General features: G+C 36.1%; 1 protein-coding gene across 1 annotated transcript in view; it reads right to left on the bottom strand.

Moving 5' to 3' along the window:
* The window catches only part of EPHA6 (EPH receptor A6), a 1,448,913-nt gene that overhangs the window by 591,308 nt on the left and 844,418 nt on the right, over positions 1 to 13,187 (bottom strand). Inside the window, exon 8 of the mRNA XM_053706041.1 lies at positions 1,328 to 1,398. Within this exon, the coding sequence (XP_053562016.1) occupies positions 1,328 to 1,398 (71 nt within the window). The remainder of the gene's footprint in view (positions 1 to 1,327; positions 1,399 to 13,187) is intronic.

Below are 13,187 nucleotides of genomic sequence, written 5' to 3'. Positions count from 1 at the left end.
CCATTCCAATCAAAATTCCCTTTTCAAACTCAAAATTATTTTACTTAAAAATGTAATTCATAAATTAATTCTGTGTAAACAATTAAGTAATGCTAAAAACCTTTTCTATTCAGAAAAAAACTCTAGCGGGGGGCGATTTATCAAGTGTCTGGCGGACATGATCCGCTGAAGTGAATCATGTCCACCAGACATTGATAAATGACAACAGCATACGCTGTCGGCATTTATTATTACACAAGAAGTTTTGGTGAACTGCTTGTGCAATGTCACCCCCTGCAGATTCGCGGCCGCTAGCAGGGGGTGTCAATCAACCCGATCGTATGAGATCGGGGCGGATTGATGTTTGCCACCTCAGAGGAGGCGTACGAGTTAAGACCGCTGCTTCTTAACTTCTGCGGAAACAGGGGTATACGGCTCCATCTGTGATAAATCAGCCCCATTGTATGTATTATTTATATGACTTCATGCTTGCGCTCCCCAACGTGGTTTCCAGGATGCAATGTTCCCTTACATGGCAACAAAATTAGTGTAAACAAGCTCTGCATCTTATTGGTTGTTTTCAAACCAATATGAAGATTAGAACATGCTACACTTTAAAAGGATAGTCTAGTCAATAGGGCATGCTCATTTAAACAACTTTCCAATTTACTTTTATCATCAAATTTGATTTGTTTTCTTGGTATTCTTTGTTGAAAGCTAAACCTAGGTAGGCTCGTAAACTGATTTCTAAGCTGAACCGCCTCTTTTCTCATGGCATTTTGACAGTTTTTCACAGTTAGACACTGCTAGTTAATGTGTGTCATATAGATGACATTGTGCTCACTCCCATGGAGTTATTAAGGAGTCAGCACTGATTGGCTAAAATGCATGTCTGTCAAAAGTACTGAGATAAGAGAACAATCTGCAGAGGCTAATCACAGAGGTAAAAAGTATATAAATGGGTAATAAAGGGATTATCTATCTTTTTAAACAATAACATTTTTCAAGTAGAAATCGGAAAGTTGCTTAAAATTGCATGCTCTATCTGAATCATAATTTAATTTTGACTAGACTATCCCTTTAACCAATAAACAGCTTTAAAAGCCCCAGAAAAAAAAAGAAAAAAAAGATTTTGACAAAGAATATAAATTATATCCTAATTAAAAGTGCCATATCAAATGACATTTTTTTACTTGTGAACTGAATGCCTTTAATTAATTTCCATAATATATATATTTTATTTAATTCAGATTTGTTTTAGGCAGAAAGAAATTATTAAGAAATCATTATTTTCTGAAGGGAGATGACAACTTATCATACGGTCAAAGGCAATTAGCACAATACTCACTTTGCCCATTCTGTAAGGTAGCACGTCTTTTTTCTTCAGATTTCATTTTGGCCTTTATGTACCACTGGCACCTTAAAGATAAAAACGACACTTAGCTAAGTTTTTTAAGTTTATTAAAATAAATTAATACATTACATTATTATATTACATTAAAACAATATGAATGGTTGCTAAATGAATGTGCTTCTAGCGAGTTGCAAATTATGCAGGGTAAAGTGACACCAAAGAATGCTATTTGCACTTGGGGCTAGATTAAGTGGAGCGCTATTTTGCGCTCGCGCATTAACTCTGCTAGACAGAAGCTTTTTAGCACATGTCCGGTTGCACACTTATTACAAGTAGAAAGTGAAAAGTTAGCGCGCAAGCTGAAGCATGCAAAAAATTGAACTTCAAATATCACAACCATGTTAATATATTCTCCCATAGATTTCAATGGAGACCACAAACTGGAAAAAACGAACTCCCATACTCGCGCACTAACCCGACCGTGTTTATTCAAGAGAGCTAAACCGCGTTTATTCAAGAATGCTAAACCCGACATTAATTATGAATATTTCACAATCCAATGCTCTTCACATTGAAGAATATGTTCTATTTTTTCTTAAATAAATATTTCTATATGAATCTAATGATTTGGTTTACTAGCCAGGACTTGAAAGCTACTAGCCCAGAGGGAAAGTTACTAGTCCACTCAATGTTAAAGATAGGAAAAAGTCAAATTGCTAAGTCGTCCAGGACCACTGGAAACTTTAAGCCCTGTATATATATATATATATATATATATATATACAGTGTATATATATATATATATATATATACAGTATATATATATATATATATATATATATATATATATATATGTACAAATAGAACCCGCTCTAAAGGATATATGGGTAATTAAGTAATGGGTCACACACCTCCCAGGTGAGAAACGGTTGACGTCCTCTACCTTTCCAGGAACGTCACCTTCACGCTACACGCGTTTCACCCGTAATGAGATTGAATAGGGCTTTCTCAATAGGGCTTTCAATCTCATTACGGGTGAAACGCGCGTAGCGTGAAGGTGACGTTCCTGGAAAGGTAGAAGACGTCAACCGTTTCTCACCTGGGAGGTGTGTGACCGCTTCAATTACATGCTAGACGGAGCAGTGTGTGTATCTGACTGGAGATAAGTAGAGACGGAGGGGCAGCTTGATACCGCCTGAAGAATTACTAGCCTGGTCTGGTGAGCAAGAGGCGTGAAGCCTGTGTTGGTGAGCTGTTGGCTTTCGAGTCTTTCAATAACCGGTCTCATATGGTGTCTCCATATACAGGACGCTTTGCAGATTTGCTGAATATTGCCAGAGCTGGCTGCGTGCTGTCTAATGCATGTGTTCTATGCTTAACCCTTTGATAACAAGTATACTCTAAGGATACGCTTGGCTGCATTTAATCAAATTTGGAAGTTGTGTATAATCTATGTTTTAACAAGCAGACTTTTATGCATGTGACTAACCATTGTCTATGCCACTGCATTACGCTTTGGAAACCATCTGCTTTTGACCTATACATAAGCTTGACAGTAATATGGGATGTCTGTCAATTACTAACGGACTTTATACATATATTCAATTTTTGATTTATACAGCTGTCTTATAAATGTGTGCTTATAATTTATATGTATTAGCATGATGCTTCTTTAGGGCTATGCATGAAATAGTTGTTTATTGGTATCAAGATTTTTGTAGATACTTAGATTTGCTGTTTATGTTACTCTGCTGTTAATATTGTATCCCTTTTCTAGGTTGATTTATTTATTTTTGTACTATTAGTCAGCAGTACATATACGGAAATTCAGTTGTTCAACTTTGGTCACATATCCCCCGGGGGGTTTCTAGGATTGCTTTATTTTGTCAATAGCTATATATGTGTGTTCAATACTGCTATTCCTTATAGAGGATTTTTTTGATTTAATAAATTGCCCTTTTTTTTACTTCAAGTAGCAAACAAGCATTTAAATCACTTGAAGTGTTTATTACTAGGCATTTCAAGGTGACACACTGCTTCCTCAGACAATCAAACAGTGAAAAACATGTGAATAAATATGCAGCCAAAGCCCCTCCCAACATGAACACGTTAAGCTTGTAAATTGAAACATATACTTGTATACAATATGTGACCAATTATGTGATCAAATGAATCTAGACTACCTATGTGTTTATACTACAATGTGATAAATAAAAGTGTTTAATTCCCATGAATACTTCTCAGTGCTTAAATTCAATGTAAATAACATCAACTTCACTACAAAACCAGAAAAACTTGGCATGCACATCAATCATTACAAATGTTCAATCTGACACAAGGGGAATGGTCAACTAGCTATTTAATTAATCTCTATCAAGCAAACACAGCAACAGCCAATCCGCATAGCAACCACCACCTCTGTCATATGGGTAGAGGACCATTCTCCAAATTTGCTCTTACTACCTATGTTTAATCAAACTCTGTCATTGCATCTCCTCATAAATGATCCATCATACATGCAGTTATAAGATACAGACCGCAGTTCACACATGGTACCAGTTCATCATTCTCTCACAGCGCTGCAAAAACAGACCCTCAAAAAAAAGGAGGGAAGGGGATTGACTAATTCTACAGTAAGAACCAATCAGGCTGAATAATGTGACCTGTTTTATCAAAAGGAAAAATCTGCCACAAATCACTTTTCTCAAATGTGCTAATCTCCCAAATTTTCCACTACAGCATTCTGTATACTTATAATTAAAAAGTTGTCTATTGTATATTGTTACTATAAATAAATCAATAAATCAAATAAGTATAATGAAATACAAGTAGAGACAACAGTATAACGGGGCAGAGTTAGTCTCAGCATGTTTACAACAGAGGGTGTAAGTAGAAACCACATATACTAAATCACAGAATTATAGGAGGCGGGACTTACCATGACAGAATCGTAGGTGTGTATGGTAACCACCAATTCTTAATCCCCATATCATCTACCAGAGGGATACTATTTTACAACATAATCTGTGAACAAATCTCTTAACTTTAAATTTATTGTAATTGCTTCAATTCTATGTTGATATACATCATATGTCACTATAAATCAGGGAGAATGGAAAAAGGGAGGGAATTCTATCATATGCTAAAATAGCTAAAACAAATCCCTAAAATACATATACTACTGTCAGTATAGGGAGCCATTGGGTCATGAATGGCTGACACACCAATTCACGTCAGTGTTATCTCCAAGCACAGAGTAGTGGCATTCCTAGAAATCAAACAACTAGTATTAAACTGGGCTAATAGCCATTGGGATGAAACACCAACTTAATACCCTAGCTAGTATATTCCTAACTTATGTTACAGTCATACAATCAATACTATATCAGTTAACCTGGCCACCTAACTTTAATCCCTACCACATTGCCTAGAACACAGCAATCATACTACAAAATACCAACAATTAAAAATTCAAGGAAAGATACAATTAAAAAATCCAACAAAAATTAAGGAGAATAATTCAAGAAAACAGTGACAATCTATGTTGCCATTCAGTCCTCTGGGATGAAGAGTTCCCAACTGATAAATCCAGGCAGACTCCAACTGAAGTAGTTTACGACTTATATCCCCTCCTCTTATTAAGGGGGGAACATGGTCTATAAGCATAAACCTAAGGTCTTTCACAGTGTTTTTTTGATTAAAAAAGTGGCGGGCCACAGGTTGATCAGTTTGGTTGGTATCCAAGGCTGTTCTTATTGCACATCTGTGGTTTGCCATTCATTTTTTAATATCATCGGAAGTCTTTCCTACATAATAGCAACCACATATACATCTAAGTAAGTAAATTATTTGTGGAACACATGAGGTAATGTTTGATCATAAATTTTTGGTTAGTATTAGGGTGATGAAAAAATGTATCCTGTAACATAAAATTGCATGTAGTGCAACTGGGACACCTATAGCAGCCAAATTTGTTTGACTGCAGCCATATTTATTTGTGTGAACAGTGAGTTGAACCGGTAGTCAAATCTTTGAGATTGCGATACCCTAAAATTGGGGGTTCCCAGACTGTAAAAGGCAAATTGGAATCTGAATTTACAATATCCCAATGTTTCTTAACAATTTTGTTTATAGGTGCAATAACTGGATGATACGTGGTAACCATAGTGGCTCTTTTATCCTGGTTCCCTTTTCTTGTACTTTTCAAAAGGTCCTATTGTGACTTATTTGCTACTCTTTTCAGATATTTTAAAAACATATTACTAATCTCTAGCTATGGCTATAATAAGATACTTACATACAAGTATAGAGAAGGGATTAGAATACTAACATATTGCATTTCCCTTGGTTGGTTAATGCTACTCTGCTTTAGATTAAAAGACAATATGTTTCTACACCATGTAAAAAGTAATACTGTACAGACTTACACAAAATTATATATATATTCTGCTGCTATTAAATTACATTTAAAATATATGAAGATAATAAGAGGTACAGACAAGTCGATGAATACTATTTATAAGCTTGGAATTTTTCCTTGGCAATTTATTTATTATTTTGCTAATATTTTGCAGAAGCTATCTCAGTGTACGAAGACATATTCAAAGGTATATTTATCTTGCTAGGAAAGAAAATAAGTTCAGATATAATAGCTGTTTTATTGTGGAAAATTTACATGCCATTCAACACTGGCAAAAACTGCATAGCATATCAAATACTTATTTAAACTAGCATAAAATGCATTTTTGCTAAATATGCGCCTATATCAACAATTAAACACTGCATTACATGCAAAAATATGTTTCTAAAAGCATTTAAACAGTAATTTATGTAGAACGATTTTCACTGTGTTTGTGCTTTTTTTTCATTATTATTATTTTTATTTCACCCAACTTTAATATAATTTTAAAAAAAGAGACTGTTTTATATAAGTTTGACAAAAATAATATTTTTATTTAATGATGGCAAATTGGAAAACTAACACTTACGGGACGATTTATCATGTTCGCAGTAGCAGATCATGTACTCATATCCGCCCGACATCGATAAATGCCAACTTTTTTATTTAACTATCAGGCCTTCTTATATTTAAATTTTTTTTAATGTTAGGAGACACTTGTTATTATCCATTTTATTAAGAATAGAACGCTATATTTGCTTCTCAGCTAAAGACAGTTATTACTGACAGTAACTGCCTGTGGTGGGACTAACTGTTAAGTAAATAATAGTAATATACCTGTAGTGTTTGTATATAAATTTACTTAATTTTGTCCCATGTCTCCATGTAGACACATGATATATTTTGATGTTAATACCGTTTTACATGTCTCTCTGCTATGTTAGTAATGTTGTGTGAGTTGATTTTAAGGCTATATATATTCTCAGTGTTTGCTTTATATACTATCACACTGTGTACTATTATTCGCAATACGTATGCGATTCTTAGTTATCTTAATTTTGTGATTAAATGCTTTTGATCTCAATAGTTTAAAAAGTATAGGTAGCTTGAGACCCCATGCTTTATATTGCTATTAAACAACTTCAATTGCAATTGTTTGGACAACACTGTGCTTGAAAAAGCGGAAGAGATTGTTGCAGTGTGTATTACAATATTTTCTATTATTGGGAAATGTTATAGTGTAAATTCTCTAATTTACGTTGGTATTGCTGTGGGTTACTTGTGTATTATATAGCCTACAGGGAGTGCAGAATTATTAGGCAAATGAGTATTTTGACCACATCATCCTCTTTATGCATGTTGTCTTACTCCAAGCTGTATAGGCTAAAAGAGAAGACGGACAACACTCGTGAAGCGTAAAATGAAATCCTTTATTCAACCAGAACGGGAGTGTGACACAAATTATCTACTGACGCGTTTCGTGCCTACACCTGGCACTTAGTCATAGGCAACCCATAATGCTCAGCCTGCCTCTTTTAAGAGGGCCATCCTCCAAACACAATGCTTGCAAAAATACAAGCATGGAGGTAAAATTAACCCCTCAATAGCGGCAAGGTAGCTGAATGTTATGCATGTGCATGTGCATGTCATATACAAATTAAAAAGTACACATTTAATTTAAAATATGTGTAATAACAGATGAGTATATATATATATATATATATATATATATATACACAGGGAGTGCAGAATTATTAGGCAAATGAGTATTTTGACCACATCATCCTCTTTATGCATGTTGTCTTACTCCAAGCTGTATAGGCTCGAAAGCCTACTACCAATTAAGCATATTAGGTGATGTGCATCTCTGTAATGAGAAGGGGTGTGGTCTAATGACATCAACACCCTATATCAGGTGTGCATAATTATTAGGCAACTTCCTTTCCTTTGGCAAAATGGGTCAAAAGAAGGACTTGACAGGCTCAGAAAAGTCAAAAATAGTGAGATATCTTGCAGAGGGATGCAGCACTCTTAAAATTGCAAAGCTTCTGAAGCGTGATCATTGAACAATCAAGCATTTCATTCAAAATAGTCAACAGGGTCGCAAGAAGCGTGTGGAAAAACCAAGGCGCAAAATAACTGCCCATGAACTGAGAAAAGTCAAGCGTGCAGCTGCCAAGATGCCACTTGCCACCAGTTTGGCCATATTTCAGAGCTGCAACATCACTGGAGTGCCCAAAAGCACAAGATGTGCAATACTCAGAGACATGGCCAAGGTAAGAAAGGCTGAAAGACGACTACCACTGAACAAGACACACAAGCTGAAACGTCAAGACTGGGCCAAGAAATATCTCAAGACTGATTTTTCTAAGGTTTTATGGACTGATGAAATGAGAGTGAATTCTTGATGGGCCAGATGGATGGGCCCGTGGCTGGATTGGTAAAGGGCAGAGAGTTCCAGTCCGACTCAGACGCCAGCAAGGTGGAGGTGGAGTACTGGTTTGGGCTGGTATCATCAAAGATGAGCTTGTGGGGCCTTTTCGGGTTGAGGATGGAGTCAAGCTCAACTCCCAGTCCTACTGCCAGTTTCTGGAAGACACCTTCTTCAAGCAGTGGTACAGGAAGAAGTCTGCATCCTTCAAGAAAAACATGATTTTCATGCAGGACAATGCTCCATCACACGCGTCCAAGTACTCCACAGCGTGGCTGACAAGAAAGGGTATAAAAGAAGAAAATCTAATGACATGGCCTCCTTGTTCACCTGATCTGAACCCCATTGAGAACCTGTGGTCCATCATCAAATGTGAGATTTACAAGGAGGGAAAACAGTTCACCTCTCTGAACAGTGTCTGGGAGGCTGTGGTTGCTGCTGCACGCAATGTTGATGGTTAACAGATCAAAACACTGACAGAATCCATGGATGGCAGGCTTTTGAGTGTCCTTGCAAAGAAAGGTGGCTATATTGGTCACTGATTTGTTTTTGTTTTGTTTTTGAATGTCAGAAATGTATATTTGTGAATGTTGAGATGTTATATTGGTTTCACAGGTAAAAATAAATAATTGAAATGGGTATATATTTGTTTTTTGTTAAGTTGCCTAATAATTATGCACAGTAATAGTCACCTGCACACACAGATATCCCCCTAAAATAGCTAAAACTAAAAACAAACTAAAAACTACTTCCAAAAATATTCAGCTTTGATATTAATTAGTTTTTTGGGTTCATTGAGAACATGTTTGTTGTTCAATAATAAAATTAATCCTCAAAAATACAACTTGCCTAATAATTCTGCACTCCCTGTATTGTAGCATCTGTATTGCGATACACTCTGTGAATATACTTGAAGCTGCTAATGCACATATATTTTCTATCACTACTAAAGTGTCGCTCACTCACTCATAGGAGTGTAATGCAACTGGTATGTGATGAATTACATGAAATCTTGTTTGGGATTATCTGTCCCGATTATCTGTCCCGATAATACTGACACCAATATTTTATTACCAACCATCCACAGTTCAAATCAGTGTACACTTCTGTTCTTCGTGGCTTTATGTTAACCTGAGTACAAAATGTTGCTTGCTCAATTAGAGCAGATGGCTTTATGTTAACTTGCGTAGAAGATGTTGCATGCTCAATTATAGCAGATGTACTGTATATACTATTGTCAGTTTATCTTCTATTTTTTTCAATCACTCTCGACTCCCAACTTCAAATAATACTTATACCGTATTGTTATAATTATAACATAAGTGATATATATATATATATATACATACATACATACATACATACAAGTATGTGCTGATTGTCTTGCTTAAATAATTACTGATAAAAATTTTCCTCCATGAATTTAAAACAAGTTTACAATTTACTTTTATTATCTAATTTGCTTAGTTCTCTTGATATCCTTTGTTGAAAAAAATACCTAGATAGGCTCAGGAACTGAAAGTTAGCTAAAAGAGAAGACGGACAACACTCGTGAAGCGTAAAATGAAATCCTTTATTCAACCAGAACGGGAGTGTGACACAAATTATCTACTGACGCGTTTCGTGCCTACACCTGGCACTTAGTCATAGGCAACCCATAATGCTCAGCCTGCCTCTTTTAAGAGGGCCATCCTCCAAACACAATGCTTGCAAAAATACAAGCATGGAGGTAAAATTAACCCCTCAATAGCGGCAAGGTAGCTGAATGTTATGCATGTGCATGTGCATGTCATATACAAATTAAAAAGTACACATTTAATTTAAAATATGTGTAATAACAGATGAGTATATATATATATATATATATATATATATATATATACACAGGGAGTGCAGAATTATTAGGCAAATGAGTATTTTGACCACATCATCCTCTTTATGCATGTTGTCTTACTCCAAGCTGTATAGGCTCGAAAGCCTACTACCAATTAAGCATATTAGGTGATGTGCATCTCTGTAATGAGAAGGGGTGTGGTCTAATGACATCAACACCCTATATCAGGTGTGCATAATTATTAGGCAACTTCCTTTCCTTTGGCAAAATGGGTCAAAAGAAGGACTTGACAGGCTCAGAAAAGTCAAAAATAGTGAGATATCTTGCAGAGGGATGCAGCACTCTTAAAATTGCAAAGCTTCTGAAGCGTGATCATTGAACAATCAAGCATTTCATTCAAAATAGTCAACAGGGTCGCAAGAAGCGTGTGGAAAAACCAAGGCGCAAAATAACTGCCCATGAACTGAGAAAAGTCAAGCGTGCAGCTGCCAAGATGCCACTTGCCACCAGTTTGGCCATATTTCAGAGCTGCAACATCACTGGAGTGCCCAAAAGCACAAGATGTGCAATACTCAGAGACATGGCCAAGGTAAGAAAGGCTGAAAGACGACTACCACTGAACAAGACACACAAGCTGAAACGTCAAGACTGGGCCAAGAAATATCTCAAGACTGATTTTTCTAAGGTTTTATGGACTGATGAAATGAGAGTGAGTCTTGATGGGCCAGATGGATGGGCCCGTGGCTGGATTGGTAAAGGGCAGAGAGCTCCAGTCCGACTCAGACGCCAGCAAGGTGGAGGTGGAGTACTGGTTTGGGCTGTTATCCTCAAAGATGAGCTTGTGGGGCCTTTTCGGGTTGAGGATGGAGTCAAGCTCAACTCCCAGTCCTACTGCCAGTTTCTGGAAGACACCTTCTTCAAGCAGTGGTACAGGAAGAAGTCTGCATCCTTCAAGAAAAACATGATTTTCATGCAGGACAATGCTCCATCACACGCGTCCAAGTACTCCACAGCGTGGCTAGCAAGAAAGGGTATAAAAGAAGAAAATCTAATGACATGGCCTCCTTGTTCACCTGATCTGAACCCCATTGAGAACCTGTGGTCCATCATCAAATGTGAGATTTACAAGGAGGGAAAACAGTACACCTCTCTGAATAGTGTCTGGGAGGCTGTGGTTGCTGCTGCACGCAATGTTGATGGTGAACAGATCAAAACACTGACAGAATCCATGGATGGCAGGCTTTTGAGTGTCCTTGCAAAGAAAGGTGGCTATATTGGTCACTGATTTGTTTTTGTTTTGTTTTTGAATGTCAGAAATGTATATTTGTGAATGTTGAGATGTTATATTGGTTTCACTGGTAAAAATAAATAATTGAAATGGGTATATATTTGTTTTTTGTTAAGTTGCCTAATAATTATGCACAGTAATAGTCACCTGCACACACAGATATCCCCCTAAAATAGCTAAAACTAAAAACAAACTAAAAACTACTTCCAAAAATATTCAGCTTTGATATTAATTAGTTTTTTGGGTTCATTGAGAACATGGTTGTTGTTCAATAATAAAATTAATCCTCAAAAATACAACTTGCCTAATAATTCTGCACTCCCTATATATATATATATATATATATATATATATATATATATATATATATATATATATATATATATATATATATATATATATATACACACACCTATATATATATATATATATATATATATATATATATATATATATATATGTATCAGCTCTATTGCCAAACCTCAGTCCACAAAGAAACTGATATCCCATTCTCTTACAACATCAATCACTCTAATAATACAATTTGAAGCATTACACATATGTATGCTATTAAAGTGTGCTGTTCACAGCTGAATTTTTGTTATAATTCTTAATGTCTCTCATATGTTCACCAACTCTGGACCTCAACTGCCTAGTTGTTTGTCACACATACTGCTGGGATCAAAGGGTGCACTCCAGTAGATATGCTACAAATGTAATTCGACAATTAGTAAAATGTCTGATTTTATATTCTTTTCCTGTGACATGGCTCCTAAAGTTATCACCCAAGGCAATCGTATTGCAGGTCAAACAAGATCTGGCAAGGCATTTCAAAGTGCTATGTTTTCCCAACCAAGTATTTGAATCTGTTACGGGATTTTTTTAATTAAACTGGGTGTAAGTTTTGTTGCTAAAGTGGGTGCTTTTTTGGGAAAAAATCTGCAACCATCCAAACTAGGGGCCATAACATTTTCTCTCTCTAATAGTCATAGATTTCAAGTCAAAATTCCACAAATTTTATTAACTTGCAATGAATACTTGGTTGAAAAAACTACTGTATTATCATCAAACTGATGATTCTTATTTCTTTCCTAAGATATGGAGAGTTCACAACGTCATTCCAATCACTAGTGGGAATATCACTCCTGGCCAGCAGGAGGAGGCAAAGAGCACCACAGCAAAGCTGTTAAGTGTCACTCCCATACCCATAATTCCTAGTCATTTTCTTTGCCTGTGTCAATAGAGAAGGTGAAGTTTGGTGTCTGAAGAAATTAATTCCTTTTTTGGGCACTTTTCCCTCCAAGCAAGGATTTTGGGTTTAGTTGAGTCCACATCAATCTCTTTAGTAGAATAGTGGTGGCTTTTAAGCAGTTAGGAAGTTGTGAGGTGGTCCTTACTTTGTTTCCTAACATATTGCTGCCCTAGTTATAGAAAGCCAGATGGCTACTATGTTCTTTCTTTTTTCTACATGTCTCTGTAAGGAGTATGTGTCCTTTCACATCTTGTGAGCTGTCTTCCTGCCGGACAGCTAGATTACAGGTAACTGCTTTTTGTCTTCTAGGGATTGGAGACTTCAGTATTACACACTGCAGCATTATTGGGACACATAAAATCCTTTCTAAATACGATTTTCTGTTGCAGTGTGCAGGCACTAGTATGTGGAGACTAAGAGGTTAAGTTTCTCCTCATAGGGGAATGTTAACATTGTGGCACTTTTTATACTAATCTCTCCTATGATGTGGACTTTTTTAATGGGGCATTTTGTCAGATGGATATGAGGAGGCTTTTATTTTTCTTATAGTTAAAAAACAAAAAAGCGTTTCAAAATCTTTTTCTTGAGGGAAGCATTCAAAGAAATCAGTTGCTATGTGCCAGTCATGTGATAATTTGCTTATCCGACAC

Source organism: Bombina bombina, chromosome 3, assembly GCF_027579735.1.
Source record: "Bombina bombina isolate aBomBom1 chromosome 3, aBomBom1.pri, whole genome shotgun sequence".
NCBI lineage: Eukaryota > Metazoa > Chordata > Amphibia > Anura > Bombinatoridae > Bombina > Bombina bombina.
Note: the sequence above shows the minus strand (reverse complement) of the source record. Positions and strands in the feature narration are given on the sequence as shown.